This window comes from Stomoxys calcitrans, chromosome 1 (genome assembly GCF_963082655.1).
Source record: "Stomoxys calcitrans chromosome 1, idStoCalc2.1, whole genome shotgun sequence".
NCBI lineage: Eukaryota > Metazoa > Arthropoda > Insecta > Diptera > Muscidae > Stomoxys > Stomoxys calcitrans.
Window position 1 is genome coordinate 49642583 of NC_081552.1, and position 26554 is coordinate 49669136.

The window sequence follows — 26554 nt, forward strand, 5'->3', positions numbered from 1 at the left end:
GTCATATAAACCGATCTTGGGTCTTGACTTCTTGAGCCTCTAGAGTGCGCAATTCTTATCCGATTGGAATGAAATTTTGCACGACGTGTTTCGTTATTATATCCAACAACTGTGCCAAGTATGGTTCAAATCGGTCCATAACCTGATATAGCTGCCATATAAACCGATCTGGGATCTTGACTTCTTGAGCCTCCAGAGGTCGCAATTATTATCCGATTTGCCTGAAATTTTGTACGACGGATTCTCTCATGACCATTAACATACGTGTTTATTATGGTCTGAATCGGTCTATAGCCCGATACAGCTCCCATATAAATCGATCTCTCTATTTTACTTCTTGAGGCCACAGAGAGCACAACTCTTATTCGAATTGGCTGACATTTTACACAGGTCTCCAACATAAATATAATTTAATTGTGGTCCAAATCGGACCATATCTTAATATCGCTCTAATCACAGAGCAAATCTTTTCTTATATCCTTTTTTTTGCCTAAGAAGAGATGCCGGGAAAAGAACTCGACAAATGCGATCCATGGTGGAGGCCCGGCCGAACTTAGCACGCTTTTATTTGTTTTTTTTTTAATTAGTTTTATAAGTTCATACTAACCCACCTTATACTTTAGACTGATTTATTTGGCTTGTACTGAAAATTGTTTCAAAAGTCGCTTTAATCTCGTTATCTCTCCCTCCCGCTATCTCTCGCTCTGTATGTCCTTTATATAATTTTCTCAAAAACGCTACTGAACCTGAAAAACTTCACAACAACAAGCACGTTATTAAGCTTATCGTCTGTAAGGACAATGTGATTTAAAATATTTTATTTCTAATTTATTTTTCTAAACTGCGTTGTAGAGCGCTGGCAAGCACAATTTTGTGTGCAAAGGCTACCTATGTTTATGACCCATCTCTTATCCGAAGGATTTACATGAGCTTCTGTCCACTTTCCAAACAATGAATGCAAATCACGATAAACGTAATAAAACAGCAACAGCAACAGCAATAGCAAATGATACAACTTTTATAAATTCATTAAATTTTGTTGGCTTCTGTCTGCATTACGTTGTTGTTGGTCAGCTACAGTGTTAGGATTTTAAGTAGAAAGAAACAAGTAATGGGGAATATAGAGACTTCAAGTATACGCTAAAGAATGAAACCACAACTTTATATTTAGCTAGTTTTTTGTATTTGTATTTTTTGTAAAAATTTTATTTTTAAAGAAAATTTTGTCAAAAAATTTTATTTATATACAAAATTTCAACAAAATTTTATTTCCATAGAAAATAATGTTAAAAATAGATTTCTCTTGAAATTTTTGTCAACATTTTGTTCCCATACAAAATTGTGTAAAAATTTTATTTCTATAGAAAACTAGCTGAACCGGTCCCGCTCCGCTGCGCCTTCTTTTACTTTATATAGAACAAAATTATCCTTTAAATATTTATTTTTGGTGAAATGCCATGCTACGAAAATAATACATGTATACAGCAAAAGCATAACAATATAAATGCCTTTATCTGAAGGGGTAGACCCCCAATACCTTTCATTTGAGCCCCACATTGACGTGGTTGGTAAAAATGCCCAATTTAGGGGTGTTTGGGGAGTGGGATGGTCCCCCAAACACTAAGCCCTTAAAATATATCAGCATCGTGCTCTACTCTCAAATATCAATTATTTGAACCCCATATTGCCATTGGCCTCAAAATTGGATATTGAATTCGTTTTCTAATCTCAAATACCTTTAATTTAAACTCCTTTTTGCAAAATTCAGCCAATATGTCCGGTTTAGGGTATGGGAGCTAAAAACTATCAATATCGAGATCCACTGCCTTTAAGACCCAAAATTTTCATGGTGAGCAAATACGTCCTATTTGGGCGTTGTTATGGAGGTGAGATATCCCCTAGGCAATTGGTCCCGAATGTTGATCAGATTCGTGGTCTACTCCCAAATACCTTTCATTTGAGCCCAATATTTCCATAGTCGGCAAACATGACCGGTTTTTGGGGGGATGGGGCGGCCGTTCAGTGACTTCACCCTGAAAATATGTATGAGATTCGTGTTCTACTCTAAAATACTTCTTATTACAGCCCCATATTGGAATTGTCAGCAAATACGTCCTATATGGGTGGTGTTACGGAGGTGGGGTGGCCCTATACACATTTTTTCCCGAATATTTATATCAGATTCGTGCTTTTCTCCCAAAGACCTTTCATTTGAGCCCCACTTTGCTATTGTAGTAAATTTGTCCTCTTTGGGGATTATTTTTGGAAGGGGCGGCCCCCCATACACTTGGTCCCACATTTGGATATCAGATTCGTATTTTACGGTGAGAAGTGAAAAGATGAAGTACACACACAGCATTTCATGAATTTACTTTTAATTGCCACATCACATTGAGCACAGATTATTTCTTGCATTGTAGCCATTCTCACACTCTTCTAATTTACCACAACTTGACTTTTATAATTGATAATTTTATATTTAATTCGTAAATTATTAAATGTTTTGTTCTAATAAATCTTTACACACGAGCGTTCGCAATGAAACTGAACTCTGATTTGGTTTGATTAGATTTTTATTTACACAAAAAAAAAAATTGATTTGATTTAATTTAATTTAATTTAATTTAATTTAATTTAATTTAATTTAATTTAATTTAATTTAATTTAATTTAATTTAATTTAATTTAATTTAATTTAATTTAATTTAATTTAATTTAATTTATTGTTTTGTTTTGTTTTGTTTTGTTTTGTTTTGTTTTGTTTTGTTTTGTTTTGTTTTGTTTTGTTTTGTTTTGTTTTGTTTTGTTTTGTTTTGTTTTGTTTTGTTTTGTTTTGTTTTGTTTTGTTTTGTTTTGTTTTGTTTTGTTTTGTTTTGTTTTGTTTTGTTTTGTTTTGTTTTGTTTTGTTTTGTTTTGTTTTGTTTTGTTTTGTTTTGTTTTGTTTTGTTTTGTTTTGTTTTGTTTTGTTTTGTTTTGTTTTGTTTTGTTTTGTTTTGTTTTGTTTTGTTTTGTTTTGTTTTGTTTTGTTTTGTTTTGTTTTGTTTTGTTTTGTTTTGTTTTGTTTTGTTTTGTTTTGTTTTGTTTTGTTTTGTTTTGTTTTGTTTTGTTTTGTTTTGTTTTGTTTTGTTTTGTTTTGTTTTGTTTTGTTTTGTTTTGTTTTGTTTTGTTTTGTTTTGTTTTGTTTTGTTTTGTTTTGTTTTGTTTTGTTTTGTTTTGTTTTGTTTTGTTTTGTTTTGTTTTGTTTTGTTTTGTTTTGTTTTGTTTTGTTTTGTTTTGTTTTGTTTTGTTTTGTTTTGTTTTGTTTTGTTTTGTTTTGTTTTGTTTTGTTTTGTTTTGTTTTGTTTTGTTTTGTTTTGTTTTGTTTTGTTTTGTTTTGTTTTGTTTTGTTTTGTTTTGTTTTGTTTTGTTTTGTTTTGTTTTGTTTTGTTTTGTTTTGTTTTGTTTTGTTTTGTTTTGTTTTGTTTTGTTTTGTTTTGTTTTGTTTTGTTTTGTTTTGTTTTGTTTTGTTTTGTTTTGTTTTGTTTTGTTTTGTTTTGTTTTGTTTTGTTTTATTATTTTCATTTATTTAATTTTGTGTCATGTAATTTTTTTGTTTTTCGTTTAGGTGAGTTTATTCTATTTTTTTTGTTTATTTTTGCGAATGTTGTATTTTTTGTTATCTTTTTTTATCTGACATATTGTAGGGCATTTGTTCTCAAGAGGTCCTTTAAGTTTGATGGTGATTTAAATCAGTTTTTCTTTATGTCCTTTTGAACAAAACGAAGGTAAAAGACCCAGAAAGAACAAAAATTCGCATTGAAATGTTAAATATTTAATCTTATTTACTGTTGTAGCAAGAAGAAAGTAAGGCTTTCGTTTTCTTCTGCTTTTTCCCATTTCATGAAAAAAAAAAAAATGAGATTCTGTGTGTTGTATGTGGGAGTGTTTCTTTTATAAGCTTTTGAAATTTATGCGTTTGAAATGCTTGAGGCAAAGACGAACACACCATTGGGCAACACTTTGGGGCCCATGTTGTTACTGTAAAATTTGTCTCCAAAGACAAGGGTTTGTTGTTGGCCTCCAGGTTTGGTTGCATGGCTTTTCAGCTCAGCTTTATGAGTGGCGTCTCTTCATTTTTTATTTCTACTTGCTGTGTTTTTGTGAAACAATGTTTTTTTCTTCTTCTTATAAAACTGTCTGCACCTTTGGCCGTGGATGCGCTTGTTTTTTTTTTTTGCCCATTCCCTGCTTTATGTTGGGAGAACTCTGGCCTGGCTACCTCCTTCTTATATTGCTGGTGTGTTATGTCTTTGTATGATGGTTGTCTCGTTCAACCATTTCATGAATGCAACTTTGAGGCTTCCAGACAGCCGCCTCATTGCATCTACATCGCGTGTCTTCTTTGGTGGTACATTCTGTGATTAAATTTTCCATAAATCTAATAAAGTGTTCACTGTCATCAGACCTTGCCGAGAGTGGCAACAACAAAATGGAAGAAAAAAAGTCTCCCTATGGAAAAGATGAATACGGGCAGCCATGTAGCCATCCAGCTATTCATCCACGATACCAACAAACTGAAAACATAAAATCAATTGACACCTTTTGGTTGTTGATGCTGACGCCGATGCCAACGCCGTCTCTGTCTCCAGGACCAGTGGAGTGAAAACGTTTTATGGCTCTGTGCACTCTTATTAGCCATCTAGAGGTGATGGTGTCTATTTTATGAATTTGTCACATCAAATCAACATTAAATTAAGAGGCCTTATCCTAATCGTCATTATTTTCATCAACCTCCTCATTGTCATGGTAAATTTAAGCTGCAGCTATTTTAATGGGCCTCTTAAGAGATTGATGGCTTTTCTAAAGGGTCATCATTTCAATACAATCCACCTTACAAAGCAAAAAATTCATTTCTGGGGAATTCTTGGTATCGTTGCAGCAGCAAGAAGGAATTCCCTAATTTCCTCGAGTAATGCTTTAAATAGCGATTTTATGGCATACCTCAGGAATTTTTGTTCTTAAATTTCTAAACTTGCAGGAAACTTTAGTTTTAATACCCATTTTAAAGGTGATTGGGAAAATTTTTTAAATATTACGCTCCAAAAATGCGAATGAATTTGGGAATAAAGTGTGTGTACAGTGTACACATTCATATTTAACTTAAAATTTCAATTTATGATCAAGAAAAGAATTCCTAATTCATTTGGTTATTCGACCAACCAATGGCCATAAACTAGTCTGAAAAGAGTCTTAGTGTTTTAGGTTTTGACCATTTTAAGTTCAATAGATTTGTTTAAAATTTTTGAAAAATGTAAAACTTGGTTTCTAAAGCACTTTTTATACCCTCCACCATAGGATGGGGGGTATACTAATTTCGTCATTCTGTTTGTAACTACTCGAAACATTCGTCTGAGACCCCATAAAGTATATATATTCTTGATCGTCGTGACATTTTATGTCGATCTAGCCATGTCCGTTCGTCTGTCCGTTCGTCTGTCCGTCCGTCCGCCTGTCTGTCGAAAGCACGCTAACTTCCGAAGGAGTAAAGCTAACCGCTTGAAATTTTGCACAAATACTTCTTATTAGTGTAGGTCGGTTGGTATTGTAAATGGGCCATATCGGTCCATGTTTTGATATAGCTGCCATATAAACCGATCTTGGGTCTTGATTTCTTGAGCCTTTAGAGTGCGCAATTCTTATCCGATTGGAAAAAATTTCGCACGACGTGTTTTGTTATGATATCCTACAACTGTGCCAAGTATGGTTCAAATCGGTCCATAACCTGATATAGCTGTCATATAAACCGATCTTGGATCTTGATTTCTTGAGCCTCTAGAGTGCACAATTCTTATCCGAGTTGAATGAATTTTGGCACAACGTGTTTTGTTATGATATCCAACAAATGTACCAAGTATGATTCAAATCGGTTCATAACCTGATATAGCTGTCATATATACCGATCTGGGATCTTGACTTCTTGAGTCTGTATAGGTCGCAATTATTATCCGATTTGCCTGAAATTTTGTACGACGGATTCTCTCATGACCATCAACATACGTGTTTATTATGGTCTGAATCGGTCTATAGCCCGATACAGCTCCCATATAAATCGATCTCTCTATTTTACTTCTTGATCCCCTAAGAAGAGATGCCGGGAAAAGAACTCGACAAATGCGATCCATGGTAGAGGGTATATAAGATTCGGCCCGGCCGAACTTAGCACGCTTTTACTTGTTGTTATTGTAAAATCGTAGCTCGAGGTGCGTGACGATATTTTATGAGCCCTTCAGCTTTTTGTACAGTATGGTATTTCGAAACATATAGGGGCGAACGAATATGCCAGATAGGTCCCGTTAACGGCAAGCGAGACGTTCTTGCACCTGTCTTGCATATGTGCCGTTTGTCGAACTTTTGGATAAAGTAGAGGGAATGTCAAGAATCCTCCATAGTCATTATAGCAGAAGATGCCTTGACGAGAATGAGGAGTAGACAATCTGGTCTAAGGGTCCCAGGCTTTCCATTTTGGAGAGCATTTTTTCCGATCTGGGTGATTTTTGGGAAGATCTTCTCAGACACGGCAATAATAGGGGATGGTTTCGACACAATGAAATTCTACAAGTGCGTGCATGTGTGTGGAATCAGTGCCCTTGGTTTGTACACACCGAGCAGACAGCAAGGTGGGAGTAGACTGATGCACCTATCCGCTACTCTTTTCGTACATTCCTTCAACCGTCTATCTTTGGTTTGTTTTAATGAAAAATTTTACAAAAATTTTATTTTTCGGAAAAATTTTACAATTTTGTTTTTTTTTTATAAAAATTTTACAAAATATTTGACCTTGTTAAAATTATGCTTAAAATTTAGTCTTTCGGAAAAACTTTAGGAAAATGTTGTATGAGGGGAAAATTTACTAAAATTTCGTATTAGGGAAAAATTTTATAAACATTTTGTTTTTCGCGAAAATTTTAGTAGAATTTTGTTTTTAAGCTAAAATTTTCCTAAAATTTAGTTTTTTAGGAAAGTTTTAATTATAATTTTTTTACCAAATTGTTTAGCAAAATTGTGATTTAAAAAAATTTTACTAATTTTTTGGCTTAGGAAAAATTTTAGTAAAATTTTTTCCTAACTAAATTTTAGTAATTGCCTTTAGGAAAAATTTTACTAAAATTTTTTGTTTTTCTAGAAAATTATGTTTAAATTTTCCTTTATGGATAATTTTACTAAATTATGTCTTTAGGAAAGATTTTACGAACATTTTGTTTTTCGGGAAAATTTTTCTATAATTTTGTTTTTATGGTAAAATGTTCCCTTAAATTTAGTTTTTTAGGAAAATTTTATATAAAGAAATTTTTTACCAAAATTGTGATTGTGAGGAAATGTTTTACGAAATGTTTGGCTTAAGGAAAATTTTAGTAAAATTTTGTTCCTAATTAAATTTTAATAATTACCTTTAGGAAAAATGTTACTAAATTTTTTTGTTTTTCTAGAAAATTATGTTTAAATTTTCCTTTATGGATAATTTTACTAAATTTTCTCTTTAGGGAAGATTTTACTTTATTTCTGGAAAATTTTTACTAAAATTTTTTTTTTGGAGAAAGTTATATTAAAATTCTATCTTGTAGATGAAATTGTTTCGAAATGTTGGCTTTTGAGAAAATTTCCCCTAGGTAGCTTCTTTGTCTCTTTGCTAATTAATTGTTTCAAGTCGGCCATTTTAGACAATTTTCCTCCAAACAAAATTAACCGTAAAAACATTTGTTTTCACAAAACCTCAACTTTGAATGAGAAATTAATTTATCAGATTTTTTTTCTGATTTACGTTCCCTTACGAATTTGGGTCAAATTTAAACACAATCTTCAACCAATAAGAGATAAGCATCCTTAGGGATCTCTTGGAAAAAACTCCCATCTGCCCAATTAAAATATATAAGGTGCCAAAGGCAGCATAAATCTTTTGAACATTTCAGAAACCACAAAAAAATCTTCAATAAAAATTAGTGATCGTCTATGAGTCGAAATCAGCTTTTCAGATATTTGAAATTTGCCTTATGGCTAAACCTCTTCCATATGCAGCAGTGAGGAAAAGACTTCACGTATACCTTTCCATGGTGTTTTTGAGACCTTTTTCATTTAGAAATATGTTAAAAGCTAAGATTTTATCAATCATTACACCCCCCGCCCGCCACCATTTTTTTTTTTGCTTTCCTCCCACCCAACACACGAAACAAAGAAAGAAAATTAAAGCTGGTCTAAAGAGGAATGCATTTTAATTAAACGGAAACCAGTCCATATTAGCTGTCAATACATTTGCCTCAAATGACTATTTGTAGTTGGGGCAGAGTGCTGAGAGAGGAATAGCTGGAACACCCTGAACCGCAACAAACATCGAAATCTTTATTTGTGATAAAACTAAAGCGAAACGAAAACAATGACATTGGAAATTTCTTGTTTCCGTTTTGCCTCCCCCTAAGCTAGAAATCCATACTTGGCGTGTTTAACCATTAGCTAGTTTGGCTTTCTCAGTTTGAAAAGTCAAAATGTTGTTTGGTACGCTCCAAAAATCCCCTTTATTTTTAAATTTTGTACAAATGGGAAATATCTTAAATGAATTTTCTTTGTGGTCTTTTTTTTTTTTTTTGTTCGACGAATGGGGGAGGGATGGGAAAAGAAATTATTGTTATCACACACATTTGATCGAAATGGTGGTTTTTTTCTCTCCCTCCCTGGGTACAAGTCCATCAACATTTCGAATACGAATTGGGCAGCGACAATGTCATCAACGTCTCAATGACAATGAAAAACTAATTGAAAATGGTTTAAATGACATTTATTAACACAGATGAGTGCTTATCGACAGCATGAAGGGGAAATTAGGATTTTCATGCTTTGTCTCTGGCATGGTTTGACAAGTTGCGATAACATCGACAAAAAGACAGAAAATTCCATGATCTTATGAGTTAAGTTACAGTTATCACAGGCTTCCCTCAACATTGAGAGACACTTTTAGAAAAGAATTTTTAACAAAATTTAAAATGCATTAGAAGCAATTAATAATGAAAATTAAATTTTAAGAGAAAATTTTTAAAATTGTTCGGAATATTAAAAGCTTAACGAATAATGGGGGTATTGACAGGTAGGAAAGAAACTTCAACAGCTCCTATAAATCTCCCCGTAGCCTTTTCCAACTTGCCCAGTCTTGCTTCAAATGTATGATTTTTTCCTTTTAAAAGCTGTCTTGGGATTATTCACCTAAGATTCTTGCCTTAACTCTAAATTTAAGACACACAGAATTTAGTAAATTATGAACTCAACTTGCTAGAAATCCTACCTATGTACATCATTAAAAGCCATCGGAAACTATTTCATATGACTATGGCTTTTGTCAACATGCCAATCCCCATGAGTCAACTATCCATTACAATGTATTAACATATGAGACAATATAAATAATGGAATTTAATACATTTTCCAGACATTGTCCTTACTAACAAAAAATGTCATTATAACCAAAAACAAACGACACAAAGAAATCATCAAGAGTCAACTACAAAAAAAAAAAAAAAAAAAAAACTACTTATAACTAAAATCGAAATGGCAATGCTAATGGCAGATAGTGAGTTCATCATATGAACACATTTCCTTAATATCTGTGCTGCCTCCCGGACAACCATACTCCGCTCCGACTGACAATTTTCCAATTGTTTGCATTTCATTCAGCTCAGCGTCTCAATCACAGTCAACATACAAAACTCCTCCGCAACATATTTTCGGCTGCTGAAAAAACATCAATGCGACATCTCCTTGACATGCCACAAACATTGCCTCAAAAAACACACAGATATCCTCATTTTCCATTTCAATGCCATATTCATCCATCTAGCTCCTTTGCAGGAAGGGGCCCATTGTAAATGATCCCTATAGCCAGTCATGGCTGCCTAAGATGACGATGTGGATGTTGGTGATGACTCAAAGCTATGTCATTGGAATGGTGTCATGCTCGCTCGCTCTCTTGCAATTCGTATCCAACTTTGCTGGTGACATTGCCAGTTGCATATGGGGCAAATATCCGTCGCAAATGACTTTCAAGACTTTGGGCCGCAGTCTGAGGCAGTGTCACCAAAAGAAATCAATCATTAAAAAGGAAAAACTGAGCTCAATGACAGACATGCAGCCAAGGGAACTCTCTTAAGAAATCCCTTCAATTTCAGTATGAGGGGCACAGTGGGATTAGGGTTGGGGTAGGATAAACCAACATATTGTCAATAGCATAATTAGCTCAACTTAATTGAGTTATAATGAAATATTTATGAAGTGAAAATTACGAAAACGGCGAATAAAAATACAAAGGAAGATGAAGTAAAATTTTAGTTAAATTTCTTATTGTGGAGAGAAATTAAAGAAAAATTTTGTGGAGATACATTTTTTATACAAAGCACTTATCGATACATTTTTTTTATAGAAAAAAATCTAACCCCACTTTTGTGTGAAAGAATTGTGTTGAAAATGTAATGTCTGAAGACAAATTTTTAAGAGAAAATGGTTTATGGAGTGATTTTCGGGCGTAATTTTTGGAGAAACAATTTTCGTTAACAATCTTTAAAAAAAACACAAAATTAAGAAGCCCACTTTCATGGAGAGGAAATTTTGTAAACAAAATTTGTGGAGATAAGGTAAAAAAAGCTAGTAACAAGTAAAAAGACGTTAAGTTCGGCCGGGCTGAACTTTGGATACCCACCATCTCGGGTATATATGTAAACCACCTTTCATCCAAATCCGGTGTAAATTGCATTCATTATGTCCCATAGCAGTCATATTGAAATATATTCCGATTTAGACCAAATACTAATCGGTACAAGTCATTGTTCAATTGTGTATAACAAATGACTAAAAATAAAACGATCTGAACCATATGCGACACGGATGTCGAAAAGCCTAACACAACGAAATGTCCCCAATCTCGGCGAAATCGGACAATAAATGTGCCTTTTATGGGCCCAAAACCTTAAATCGAGAGATCGGTCTATATGGCAGCTATATTCAAATCTGCACCGATCGGGGCCAAATTGACGAAGGACGTCAAAGAATCAAACGCAACTCACTGTCTCAAAATTCGACAAATTCGGACAATAAATGCGCCTTTTATGGCCCCAATCGATCTGAGCGAAATTGAAGAAGGACGTCGAAAGGCCTAACACAACACTCAGACAAATGGACGGAGATGTCTGGATCGTCTTAGATTTTTACGCTGATCAAGAATATATATACTTTATAGGGTCGGATATGGATATTTCGATGTGTTGCAAACGAAATGACAAAATGAATATACCCCCATCCTTCGGTGGTGGTCTATAAAAAAAAACTAGTAAAAACGTTTCCGAACTTTGGAAACCCACCACCATGGATATAATAAACATCCTTTTTATACCCACCACCGTATGATAAGGGGTATATTCATTTAATCATTCCGTTTGCAAAGCATCGAAATATCAATTTCCGACCCTACAAAGTACATATATTTCGGATCGTCGTAAAATTCTAAGACAATTTAACGATGTCCGTGTGTCTGTCCGTCTGTCCGTCCGTCTATTGTAATCACACTACAGCCTTCGAAAATTGAGATATTGAGCTGAAATTTGGCAAAGATACGTCTTTTTGATGCACGCTGGTTAAGTTCTTGAACGGGCCAAATCGGATCATGTTTGGATATAGCTGTTATACAGACCGATTTTCCGATAAAGGGTCTAATGCCCATAAATGCTTTATTTTTCATACGATTTCGCTGAAATTTAAAACAGTGAGTAGTTCTACGTCTCCCGACATCTGACCCAAATATGGTCCATATCGAACTATGTTTATTTATATACTAGCTGAACCGGGCCCGCTCCGCTGCGCCTTCTTTTGCTTTATATGGAACATAATTATCCTTTAAATATTTATTTTCGACAATTAAAGATCATTTAGTGAAATACCAACAATTTAAATGCCTTTATCTGAATCGCTTCACTGATTTATAAATTTGATCAACGGGTTTAGGGTCATTTGAGTTTGGATGTTAGATGTACTCCATTCTTAGGAGACTTTATTTGAGTCCGATATTCTCATGAGGATTATGGGAGTAAGAAGGTTTAGGGAGTGATGTGGACCCCCAGAATCATGGTCCCGTAAGTGGGTATGAATTTCGTGATCTACTCCCAAATGCCTTCATTTGAGTCCCATATTGCCTTGACCCGTAAATATGTATGTCCGATTTATGGGTGTTTTTGGGGTGAGTTGGTCCCCAGACACTTGGCCCTGAAAAAAATATCCCCATCGTGCTCTTCTCTCAAATAGCGTTTATTTTAGCCCCATATTGCCATTGGTTAGAGGGAAGTTTATGGGATGAAGCGTACCCCAATCACTTGGCGCCAAAATTGGTTTTCATATTTGTTTCCTAATCTCAATTACCTTTCATTCATATCAAATTCGTTTTCTAATCTCGAATTATTATTGCAAATTCAGCAAATATGTCCGCTTTGTGGAGAGCTACACTCTCTTTAAGACTTAAATTGCCATGGTTAGCAAATACGTCCCATTTGGGGGTTGTTATGGGGGGTGGGACGTCCCCTAGACATTTGGTCCCGAATGTTGATATCAGATTCGTGTTTTACTCCAAAATACCTTTCATTTGCGCCCCATCTTTGCATAGTCGACAAACATGTCCGGTTTGGGGGGTGTTCTGGGGAACGGGGCGGCCATTCAGCGACTTTCTCTGAAAATATATATCGGCTTCGTATTATACTCAAAAGTACCTCTCATAGGGACCCATATTTAGCAATGGTCAGCAAAGATTTCCTATTTGGGTGGTGTTATGGGGTGATTTGGGCCCATAGAGCCTTTTCCCGAATATTGATATCAGATTCGTGGGGTACTTCCGAAGACCTTTCATTTAAGTCCGTCTTGTTATGCTCGTAAATTTATGCTCTTTGGGGGGTATTTTTAGGGTTCCACATTTGGACATCATATTCGTAATCTACACTAAAATAACTTCTACAATATTTGAGCCCCATATTGCGATGGTCAGTAAATAAGTCCTGTTTGGGGGTATTTTTAGGGAGGGCCCCCCAACACTTGGTCGCACATTTTGATATCAGATTCTTATTCGCACATTTTGATATCAAATTCGTATTCTGCTCGTAAATACCTTTCATTTGAGTCCCATATGCCGGTAAATATGTCCGATTTTGGGGTATTTTGAGGGTTGGGGTCGTCCACCAAACACTTGATCCGACAATTGGATATCAGATACGTTTTCTATACCTTTATACCTTAAATACCTTTCGTTTGAGTTCTATATTGTCGTGATTGATATATATATATATTTGGTAAGTTTTAGAGTGGGGCGGCCCCCTAGTTACCTTATCCGAAATTTGTATACCAAATTTTAGTTTTTTGGTTACTGTAAGAGAGTGCACAAAATTTGGCTTAAATAGCACCACCCATTTTCGAAATCTGGCGTTTCTGAAATGTAGGGTAAGGGGGAGGGTCCGCCGCCCCCCATCAAATACCAAAAAATGTAGTACGCTATTTTCACCACGGGGTCATTATGCACCATCTGCGAAAATTTCAGGAAAATCGATTCAGCCGTTTTTGAGTCTATTAGGAACACACAACCAAACAAACAAACACAAATCGATTTTTATACCCTCCACTATAGGATGGGGGGTATACTAATTTCGTCATTCTGTTTGTAACTACTCGAAATATTCGTCTGAGACCCCATAAAGTATATATATTCTTGATCGTCGCGAAATTTTATGTCGATCTAGCCATGTCCGTCCGTCCGTCTGTCGAAAGCACGCTAACTTCCGAAGGAGTAAAGCTAGCCGCTTGAAATTTTGCACAAATACTTCTTATTAGTGTCAGTTGGTATTGTAAATGGGCCATATCGGTCCATGTTTTGATATAGCTGCCATATCAACCGATCTTGGGTCTTGACTTCTTGAGCCTCTAGAGTGCGCAATTCTTATCCGATTGGAATGAAATATTGCACGACGTGTTTTGTTATGATATCCAACAAATGTGCCAAGTATGGTTCAAATCGGTCCATAACCTGACATAGCTGTCATATAAACCGATCTTGGGTCTTGACTTCTTGAGCCTCTAGAGTGCGAAATTCTTATCCGATTGGAATGAAATTTTGCACGACGTGTTTTGTTATGATATTCAACAACTGTGCCAAGTATGGTTCAAATCGGTCGATAACCTGATATAGCTGCCATGTAAACCGATCTTGGGTCTTGACTTCTTGAGCCTCTAGAGTGCGCAATTCTTATCCGATTGGAATGAAATTTCGCACGACGTGTTTTGTTATGATATCCAACAACTGTGCCAAGTATGATTCAAGTCGGTTCATAATCTGATATAGCTGTCATATAAACCGATCTTGTGTCTTGACTTCTTGAGCCTCTAGAGGTCGCAATTTTTATCCGATTGGAATGAAATTTTGCACGACGTGTTTTGTTATGATATTCAACAACTGTGCCAAGTATGGTTCAAATCGGTCGATAACCTGATATAGCTGCCATATAAACCGATCTTGGGTCTTGACTTTTTGAGCCTCTAGAGTGCGCAATTCTTATCCGATTGGAATGAAATTTCGCACGACGTGTTTTGTTATGATATCCAACAACTGTGCAAAGTATGGTTCAAATCGGTTCATAACCTGATATAGCTGTCATATAAACCGATTTGGGATCTTAACTTCTTGAGCCTCTAAGGGTCGCAATTATTATCCGATTTGCCTGAAATTTTGTATGACGGATTCCCTCATTACCATCAACATACGTATTTATTATGGTCTGAATCGGTCTATAGCCCGATACAGCTCCCATATAAATCGATCTCTCTATTTTACTTCTTGAGCCCCCAAAGGGCGCAATTCTTATTCGAATTGGCTGACATTTTACACAGGTCTCCAACATATAATTTAATTGTGGTCCAAGACGGACCATATCTTGATATCGCTCTAATAGCAGAGTAAATCTTTTCTTATATCCTTTTTTGCCTAAGAAGAGATGCCGGGAAAAGAACTCGACAAATGCGATCCATGGTGGAGGGTATATAAGATTCGGCCCGGGCGAACTTTGCACGCTTTTACTTGTTATACATAAGAATAGCTGCCACATGCACCGATAAGGGTTCTGAAGACCATAAAAGCTGTATTTATTATCCGATATTGATCAATTCGGACTATATTTAGGTATAGCTGGCATATAGACCGATCTCCTGATAAAGGGTCTAAAACCCGTAAAAGCTTTTATTTTTAACTGATTTTGCTGAAATTTGAAACAGTAGTTTTATGCCTCCAAACATAGTACCTAAATATGCTTCAGATCGGACAATGTATAGATATAGCTGTCATATAGACCGATCTGCTGATAAAGGGTGTGAAGCCCATAAAAGCTTTATTTATCTTATCTTAAGCCTCCTGATATCTGACCTTAACATGGATCGAATCGGTCTATATTTAGGTTTAGCTGCCATATAGACCGATCTCCAGAGAAAGGGTCTAAAGCCCACAAAAGCTTTATTTTTAACCGATTTCGCTGAAATTTGGAATATTGGGTAGTTATACGCCTCCTAACATAGGACCCAAATTTGGTTCATATCGGACTATATTTTGATAAAGCTGCCATATATTGTAGATCTGCCGATAAAGGGTCTGAAGCCTATAAAAGCTCTAATTATTACCCGATTTCGCTGAAATTTAAAACAGTGGGTAGTCTTAGTTCTCCCGACATCCGTTCTAAATATGGTTCGGATCCGACTATATTTAGATATAGCCGCCATACAGACCGATATCCCGATAAAGGGAAATTTGAAATAGTAAGGAGTTTTAGGCCAACCGCCATCCGACCCAAATATGGTAAAGATCGGACGGTATTTAGATATATTTGTCATATAGACTCATGTGCCGATTAAGGGTCTGAAGCTCATAAAAGCTTTATTTTTTTTTTTTTTTTTTTTTTTTTTTTTTTTTCTTCTTCTTCTTCTTTATTTAACTATTTTTTCTTTTCATTTAATATCAAGAATACATTCAGTTATTCTAATTTATTTTTAATATGGACAATGTATCATCAATTCGTTGTGAAGAAGTAAATAAATAAATGTTATTGCGACAATGTATTTAACGTCTGTCGCTCAATAAATTTTAACATCTTGGGAATTCTTTCTATTGGAATTCAGATAATAAATAGTGTCTATAAGTGTATGCTGATTTTAAATATGTTACGATGTTGTCCCAATCGGCATCATTCTTGCCGTCCAATTTCTCCAAAATCTCTTCCTGATTCAATATTGTCTTTCCAAAGGCCATCATTCTAAACTCGCTTAAAATAGGACATATACCAAGGAAGTGTTGAAAGGTTTCTTCTGCTCGCATGTTGCACAATTTACATAATCGCTCCTCTTCACTGGTAGTAAATCTGTTGTACCCCAGGTATAACATTCCACTTCTAGCTTTAAATATCCATGCAATCTTTTCTTGTGTATATTTGTCATTCAAATACAGCTGTGCTCTAGATGGATTCAAAAATTTGTAATCTCGGGAATCGCTTTGTAGTTTTCGTTGGATCCTTTTATGCTTAAGATCTAGTTTTAATGAACATAGTAGTTCTGTTGAGAAAGTGTTCCAAGATTCAATGCTATTTATAGTCTCGGGCCATTGTACATTAAGACTCTGTGTTACTGCTCTTAACTCTTTCACCCAAAAGATATTTTTGCGCATCACTATTGCTGTTAATTGGTTAGGCAGACGATAACTGTTATATTGAAACATGATTCGTCCGAGATATTTCAAGTGCAATCCTAATGAATAAATTTGGCTATCTTCCACATCAGTTTCTAACATTAAGATATATGTTGGTGTATGCATCGGTAATCGCAATAATTTCTTAATGAAAAATCTTTGCAAGAAATTAACTTCTTCGAAATGAGCAAAACCCCAAACTTGTGCTGCATAAGTTTGTATTGACCTGCAGACCGATAAATAAAGTCTCCATTTCGCATTCATGCATATATCATTTCGCCCAATTACACTGTCCCATGTAGTATTTAGAGCATTCTTCGCCATTATGTTCCGATTTTGTACATGTTTTCCAAATTTCATGGTTGGGGTAAAGGTTACACCAAGATATTTAAATTCATTTGTTATCCGGACTTGTCTTTCATTAAACTTCCATACTTCTTTTTTGCTAGGTCTACCTCCATTTCTAAATACCATTATATCTGATTTTTCTAGATTTACTTCGAGATTCCAAGTTTTACAATAGGTTTCGAGTTTACCTATCATCTCTTGCATTATTGTTATATCGTCTGCAAGTAAAACAATGTCATCGGCGTATAGCAATAGGCGAATGTTGATGTTTTCAATATATAATCCTCCTCCCAGATTGTCATGCAAATCATTTATATAAAGTGTAAAAAGCATGGGTGAAAGTAGACACCCTTGTTTTACACCTCTTGTTGTTGCAAAGTACTCTGACCTCTCCTGCCCAGTCCATACTGCCGACTCCGTATTTTTATATATGTTTTCGATAACTTTTACTATTTTATATGACAGCCCAATTTGGTGCAATTTAAAGATCAATGCCTGGCGAGATATGTTATCAAAGGCAGCCTTAAAATCAATGAAAAAAGCGTACACTTTTTTCCTTTCACTAAGTTTCAGACTAACTATAGCTGCCAGGTTGTATATATTGTCAACAGTAGAATATTGCCTCCGGAATCCAGCTTGGTATTCTACCAGAATATGATTTTCCTCGGCCCATGTATAAATGCGATCGTTTAAAATACCCATAAATATCTTGGCGGCACAATTCATAAATGAGATACCTCTATAATTGGAAGGGTTGTCGTAATCGCCTTTCTTATGAATAGGGTAAATTATAGATTTTGTAAAGATCTTATCCATGGTGCTTTCATTGAAAATGTTATTATAAGTGCTTAAAAGCTGGAGGTGAAATTGCTCTGTTGCGTATACGAAGAACTCATATGGTATTCTATCTTCACCCGGTGCCTTATTCAACTTGACTTTGTGAAGCATATTTTCCAATTCACCCATGGTTATGGGTCCATCTAAAATCGGATCATGGTTTAACGGTGGCGCATAATGTATTTGGGACATGATTTGTGACGTATTTAACAGATTTTCAAAGTGTTGTTTGAATAGTAAAGGACTTATATGTGAGCTAATTTTATTTTGGTGATTTCGCATCTCTCTGGCCATCTTCCACCACTCTTTGGCATTATTTATGATATTTATCTTTGCAGATATATTTTGATAGTACATGTTTTTACTATTAGTACATATTGATTTGTAGGAGTTTTGAGCTTTCAAATAAAGTATTTTATCTTCCAAATTGTTCGACTTCCGATATTTTGCCAGTAATTTGAAGCTTTTTAGTCGGGCTTCATTGCAGGAAAAGTTATACCATTTATGCTTCGGCTGAAATGATTGCATTTCATTCGGCTTTTGCGGCCAAGATTTCGTTATCATTTCGCAAAGATTACTTAGTTTGAGATTGCTGGTTGCTAACTCATAATTATCCATAATTTCGTTGAGTCTTCTCTGATATTTATATTTCATCTTATCCTTCCAGATTAGCTTTGGCAACAAATTCATTTTTTGTCCACTTTCTGCTGATATATTATAATTCAATTTGAGTACAATTGGGAAGTGGTCGGACCATATTTTGTCGTCCACTGAGAAGTTGTTAACAAAGCCTAGCAATTCAAGAGATGCAGAACATATATCATTTACAGATTGACCAAGTGTATTGGCATATGTCACATTACCCTCACCATCTCCGAGAGTAATTCCATTCAAAATAAATAAATTCGAGTCATTGCAAAACTCAACAAATTGCTTGCCTTTTTTATTAATGACCTTGTCTTTTGATTTTCTCACGTCATAACCAGCAACGAACATCTCCGTACCTATTTCATTTAGATATTGTTTCAGTTCTCCAATGCGAACGTTCAGGTCACCCATTATAATACCATTAGTGATTTCAAGATTATTATATACATCCTTCAGACTATTGAATTCCTCCGACCAAGAATCTGGACGAATGTATGTCGGTATTAAAGTGAAGACATATGTAGTGGTGCGTATAATTAGTAGCTGCGCATCTGAACTTTCATTCACTTCATATGTAATTCCAAAATCCTCTAATTTTTTGCTAATTCCGTATATTTTTCCACCAATAGCTCTTCCATGCCTATGATTACGTGTTGCCGGTATAAAAATTAAGTGAAACCCATTGAAAAACATTCGCGCTCTTTCTGACCTTTCATCTTCTAGATGTGTCTCCAATAAAATAAAGATTTCAAAACTTTTTATGTAGTTGAAAAAAGTAGGATACAGATATTTATTTTCCAACCCATTTATATTATAAGATAAAATTGAAATCGTATGTTGAGTTGGTGTCTGTCCGGCATTTACATTATTTGATTGGGTCTTTCCTAGTTTTTTGGATTTGTGTAGGTTTTTAAATCATCGTAGTTAATATTTATATTTCTTATCGCCTCTCCATAAAGTTTTGCCAGTTGTTCCACACCATTACCATTTCCACAGAGAAGTATGTTTCCATTGCTCCACCTAAACCACTGATCTTGAATTTTCATTTTATCCGCTCGAATCATTATTTTATAATCTTTGCTTATAGCAAGTAATTCTATTTTTAATCGTAGGAAAGCTTTTTTGTGGTCTTGTTTCATTGGCATCATATCCCGCTCTATAGAGATGGACGTATTCACCAGTTTTCGCGTGTTTTTGAAAACCTCTTGTATAGCGCCCTGGTTTTCAAGTTCAACTATTACGGCCATCTTTCCGTTACGATCAAAGATTTTTCGAACTGTTTTAAAGCTTGGTGCGACACCTAGATTTTCCGAAAATAGTTTCTTTACTTCTTCCTCCGGTTTGCTTGCAGAAGCTAAACCCTTAATAAACAACTTGTTCGTAGCTACTTGGTTCTGTAACCATTGAATATTCCTTTTATTCGATTCATTTTCATTCTTTACTTTACTTAGTTCTTCTTTCAGTTGCGAATTTTCTAATTTCAAAGATTGTACTTCTGAATTAACGGCTGTAATTTCATTTTTAATTTCTTCCAGGTCGGCTTTTGTTGGAAGAGATTTTAATTTCTCATCTAAATTTGAGTTTATTGTGTCCCTAATTAAAGTAATTAAATCATTTGGATCCATTGTAACTTTATTTTGATTTTGAGGTGACAGAATTTCTTTGCATTTCCTCTTTGGAGTCTGGTTCATAAGTGACATAGCTCCTTAAGATTATTAGTGTGGGCAAAAACCCTTTATAAATAACTTGGTATGGCAATGCCGTGGTTTTGTTGTTATCGATATCCTTCGTTGAGTTTATCGAATATATGTCATCTCGATGTTCGTTGGACAAGGCCAGATGATATAGTTATTTTATTTTCGTTTGTGTTTGTTTACATCCAATTTCCAATATTTGAGTGATAATTGTGTAATATGTTTTTGCGAAATTTATTTTAAAAATTGCTCACCAGTGCCTTTAAACTAGTACAACTCCAACCAACACAACTCTGCCTCGAAAATGCTTCACTTTGATGTATAATACTTTCTCAGTCGTGTCTTATTTACCGAGGAACAACAAAATCAACCAGGAGCACACACGAAACACGTCCGACACCAATGAATTATTAGATAGTAATATAAATAGTAATTTATTTATTACACGAGTCAATATCCGTGTCGAATTTAGGTACATAATTTATCCAATTTTCGCCTGATTATGGAGAAAGGGGGTTTTCATATATACCCGAGGTGGTGGGTATCCAAAGTTCGGCCCGGACGAACATAATGCCTTTTTTCTTATTGTGTTATAACTCCATTTACCATATCCATAGTTAAATCTTAATAGGGGCTGCTCTGGATCTTATATTAGTCTCGTCCCATGAACTCTTCTAGAAGTCAAAAATTCACCGAAATCAGGCAATAAAATTAATCCACTATTTATGGGATTAAGACCTTAATTGGTAGATCGGCCTATATGGCAGCTATGTCTGAATATAGACCGATCTGGATCATATTTGAGTCAGACGACTGTAGACTGAAAACAAATCAGTATTTCAAATTTCAGCAAACACTATGTGGAAAATTTCAGCTAAATCGAATGAAAATTGAGGCTTCAAGAAATCAAATCGGGAGATTGGTTTGGAAGTCATAACGGAACACTAAGTCCAAAATTTCAGCCAATTCGGACAAAAATTGCGGCTTGTAAGGGCTCAAGAAATCAAATCGACAGATCGGTTTTTATGGGACATCATATCAGGTTATATAACGATTTGAACCATACTTGGCACAGTTGTTAGAAGTTGTAACAGAATACTACATGCAAGATTTCGGCCAACTCGGACAAGAATTGCGGCTTGTAAGGGCTCAAGAAGTCAAATCGGGCGATCGGTTTATATGGAAGCTATAACAGGTTATAGACCGATTTGGACCATATTTGGCACAGTTGTTGGAAGTCATAACAGAACACTATCTGCGAAATTTGAGCCAAATCAAATAAAAGTTGTGGCTTCCAGGGGCTCGGTTTATATGGGCGCTATATCAGGTTAAAGACCTATTGGAACCGTACATGGCGCAGTTGTTGGAAGTCATATTAGAACACTACATGCATAACTTCAGCCAATTCTAACAAACATTGCAGCTTTCAGGGGGCTGAAAAAATCAAATCGGGATATAGGTTTAAATGGGAGCTATATCTAAATATGAACCGATGTGGCCCATTTACAGTGCCCGACGATCTGCTTCAATACTAAGTATCTGCGCAAAATTTCAAGCGGCTAGCTTTACGCGTTCGACCTCTATCGTGATTTCGATAGACGGACGGAAGCACAATGCTAGACCGATACAGAGCGTCGAGACGATCAAGAATATATATAATTTATGGGGTCCTAGACGACAACTATATATGTCGATCTAGCCATGTCCGTCCGTCTGTCCGTCCGGCCGTCTGTCTGTCGAAAGCACGCTAACTTCCTAAGGAGTAAAGCTAGCCGCTTGAAATTTTGCACAAATACTTCTTATTAGTGTAGGTCGGTTGGTATTGTAAATGGGCAATATCGGTCCATGTTTTGATATAGCTGCCATATAAACCGATCTTGGCTCTTGACTTCTTGAGCCTCTAGAGTGCGCAATTCTTATCCGATTGGAATGAAATTTTGCACGACGTGTTTGGTTATGATGTCCAACAACTGTGCCAAGCATGGTTCAAATCGGTTAATAACCTGATATAGCTGCAATATAAACCGAACTTGGGTCTTGACTTCTTGAGCTTCTAGAGTGCGCAATTCTTATCCGATTGGAATGAAATTTTGCACGACGTGTTTTGTTACAATATTCAACAACTTTGCCAAGCATGGTTCAAATCGGTCCATAACCTGATATAGCTGCCATATAAACCGATCTTGGGTCTTGACTTTTTGAGCATCTAGAGGTCGCAATTATTATCCGATTTGCCTGAAATTGAATTGTACGACGGATCTTCTCTTGACCATCAACATACGTGTTTATTATGGTCTGAATCGGTCTATAGCCCGATACAGTTCCCATAAAAATCGATCTCTCTATTTTACTTCTTCAACCCCCAAAGGGCGCAATTCTTATTCGAATTGGCTGACATTTTACACAGGTCTCCAACATATAATTTAATTGTGGTCCAAACCGGACCATATCTTGATATCGCTCTAATAACAGAGAAAATCTTTTCTTTTCTCTTTTTTTGCCTAAGAAGATCCGTCCATCTGTCTGTCAAAAGCACGCAAACTTTTGAAGGAGTAAAGTTATTCACTTGAAATTTTGGCTCAAATACTTCTCATTAGTGTAGGTCGGTTGGGAATGTAAATGGGCCCTATCGGTCCAGGTTTAAATACAAATACAACATATTTGCCCCTGAAATCATCCACTAAAGAACTGGGGCAAACTTGCCATAGATCATTGAGTGCTGTCCGATTCAAAGTTTAAGCTCAATGATAAGGGACCCATTTTTATACCCACCACCATTAGATGGGGGGTATACTAATTTCGTCATTCTGTTTGTAACTACTCGAAATATTCATCTGAGACCCCATAAAGTATATATATTCTTGATCGTCGTGAAATTTTATGTCGATCTAGCCATGTCCGTCCGTCTGTCCGTCCGTCCGTCCGTCCGTCTGTCCGTCCGTCCGTCCGTCCGTCCGTCCGTCCGTCTGTCTGTCGAAAGCACGCTAACTTCCGAAGGAGTAAAGCTAGCCGCTTGAAATTTTGCACAAATACTTCTTATTAGTGTAGGTCGGTTGGTATTGTAAATGGGCCATATCGGTCCATGTTTTGATATAGCTGCCATATAAACCGATCTTGGGTCTTGACTTCTTGAGCCTCTAGAGTGCGCACTTCTTATTCGATTGGAATGAAATTTTGCACGACGTGTTTTCTTATGATATCCAACAACTGTGCCAAGTATAGTTTAAATCGGTGCATAACCTGATATAGCTGCCATATAAACCGATCTTGGGTCTTGACTTCTTGAGCCTCTAGAGTGCGCAATTCTTATCCGATTGAAATGAAATTTTGCACGACGTGTTTTGTTATTATATCCAACAACTGTGTTAAGTATGATTCAAATCGGTCCATGACCTGATATAGGTGCCATATAAACCGATCTTGGGTCTTGACTTCTTGAGCCTCTTGAGGGCGCAATTCTTATCCGAATGGAATGGAATTTCGCACGACGTGTTTTGTTATGATACCCAACAACTGTGCCAAGTATGGTTTAAATCGGTCCATAACCTGATATAGCTGCCATATAAACCGATCTTGGGTCTTGACTTCTTGAGCCTCTAGAGGGCGCAATTCTTATCCGAATGGAATGGAATTTCGCACAACGTGTTTTGTTATGATACCCAACAACTGTGCCAAGTATGGTTCAAATCGGTTCATAACCTGATATAGCTGCCATATAAACCGATCTTGGGTCTTGACTTCTTGAGCCTCTAGTGAGCGCAATTCTTATCCGATCAGAATGGAATTTCGCACGACGTGTTTTGTTATGATACCCAACAACTGTGCCAAGTATGGTTCAAATCGGTCCATAACCTGATATAGCTGCCATATAAACCGATCTTGGGTCTTGACTTCTTGAGCCTCTAGAAGGCACAATTCTTATCCGATTTGAATGAATTTTTGCACGAAGTATTTCGTTGTGATATCCAACAACTGTGCCAAGTATGGTTGAAATCGGTCCATAACCTGATATAGCTGTCATATAAACAGATCTGAGGATTTGACTTCTTGAGCTTATAGAGGGCGCAATTCCTATCCGATTTGGCTGAAATTTTGCATGACGTATTTTATTTTTACTTTCAACAACTGTGTCAAATAAGGTTCAAATCGGTTCATAACCTGATATAGCTGCCATATAAACCGATCTGGCATCTTGACTTCTTGACCCCTAGAGGTCGCAATTATTATCCGATATGCCTGAAATTTTGTACGACGGATCCTCTCATGACCATCAACAAACGTGTTTATTATGGTCTGAATCGGTCTATAGCCCGATACAGATCCCATATAAATCGTTCTCTCAATTTTACTTCGTGAGCCCCAATGGGCGCAATTCTTATACGAATTGGCTGAAATTTTACACAGGTCTCCAATATATAATTTAATTGTGGTCCGAACCGGTCTATATCTTGATATCGTTTTAATGGCGGAGCAACTCTATTCTTATATCCTTTTTTGCCTAAGAAGAGATGCCGGGAAAAGAACTCGACAAATGCGATCCATGGTGGAGGGTATATAAGATTCGGCCCGGCCGAACTTAGCACGCTTTTACTTGTTATAGCTGAGAACGGTGAGCCGCAGTGCGACATCTCTTTGTGGAGAGTTTTTTTTTTTAAGTATTCCGACTTGGCTGACATTTTGCATGAGGTGTTTTGTTGTTGTGGTAAATATGGTTCAAATTGATCCATAACCTGATATAGCTGCCATGTAAACCGATCTGGGATCCTGACTTCTTGAGCCTCTAAAGTGCGCAATTATTATCCGATTTGGCTAAAATCTAGTACAACGGCTTCTCCCATGACCTTCAACATATGTTTTAAATATGGTCTGAATCCTGATACAGCTCCCCTATAAACCGATCTCCCTATTTTATTTCTTGAGCCCCTAAAGGATGCAATTCTTTTTAGATTTGGCTGAAATTTTACACAATGACTTCTACTATGGTCTCCAACATTCAATTATGTTAGCAAAGCAATTCTTTTATTTTATCCTCTGTTTGCCTTAAAAGAGTTACCGGGAAAAGAACTCGACAAATGCGAACCTTGGTGGAGATTAGGCGCGGCCCAACTTAACTTGCTTTAACTAGCGTTTTTGTTCACATATTTAGTTTCTTTGAGTTTTTCAACTTCTACCCCACTGTATTCCATGTCTTAAGCCTCTGGCAAAACAAACGAATGCATTTCAATATCCACTTTTATGCTGCTGCTGATGCTTCTGTCGTCATTGTTTAAAATGGAAATTAACTCAATGCAAGGAGACGAGAAAAAAAAGCGCAGAAAGAACAGCATTTTAGTCGTCAATAGAAGTCTTCTGGAAATGGGCATGGGGAAATGATGACGATTTCTTTTTGCTCTGCTTTGGATCTCCATGAAAATATCGTTAATCATACTTGAGCCTATTAACAAAACAATGGAAATGAACAAAAAAAAAAAAGAGAACGCAATGATGGAAAACCAAGAAAAATCGAAATGTACACAGCCTCCCTCTATCAGCCATGGGCTGCGCCCAATGCAATGAAGTACCATGGCTGTCTGACTGGGGCTGCAATGAATGATGCCCAACCAAAATGACATGACACAAATCCATAAAACGACCCATTCTGTTTTTTCAATTGTCTCCAACAGATTCAAACACGAAACACTTGAGATAATACTAATAAAAGTAATAAAAACAATCGTGATAATAGGATACCCCAAGCTTTTATCCACGCATGCATATTTGGTTCATAAGATGACTGGGTTTTTTTTTTATTATTTTCAAGTGTCATTCATACTCTCAGTGTAGGCTAATTTGGTAAAGGAAAAAAAAAAGGCTGAAATGGAAAACTGAAATTCTAGGCCAATGTTTAAGTGGTAAATGGAATTGAATTTAGAAGTGAGAGGGTAAAAAGGCTAAGTAAAATGTGGACATGGTGGGAGAGGAAAAAATTAAAGCAGAAAATTTCTTATGTTTCATTTTATTTATCTAAAAACTTGAAAAGTCCGTTTTTGTTAAAAATATGTATTCCCTCCACCATAGGAAACACCTCGAAATATGCGTCTAAGACCCCGTAAAGTATATATATATTCTTGATCGTCGTGATATTTTAAGTCGGTATAGCCATGTCCGTCCGTCCGTCTGTCGAAAGCACGCGCACTTTTAAAGGAGTAAAGCTAGCAGCTCGAAATTTTGCTCAAATACTTCTTATCAGTGTAGGCCAGTTGGGATTGTAAATGGGCCAAATC

General features: G+C 36.0%; 1 protein-coding gene across 1 annotated transcript in view; it reads right to left on the bottom strand.

Moving 5' to 3' along the window:
• The window catches only part of LOC131995836 (uncharacterized), a 32928-nt gene extending 13638 nt beyond the window's left edge, over positions 1-19290 (bottom strand). The window contains exons 1-2 of the mRNA XM_059365012.1: positions 17735-19290; positions 16249-16777 (exon numbers count right to left, since the gene is read on the bottom strand). Coding sequence (XP_059220995.1) covers positions 16249-16777; positions 17735-19290 — 2085 coding nt within the window. The remainder of the gene's footprint in view (positions 1-16248; positions 16778-17734) is intronic.
• Between the last annotated feature and the right edge of the window lie 7264 nt (positions 19291-26554).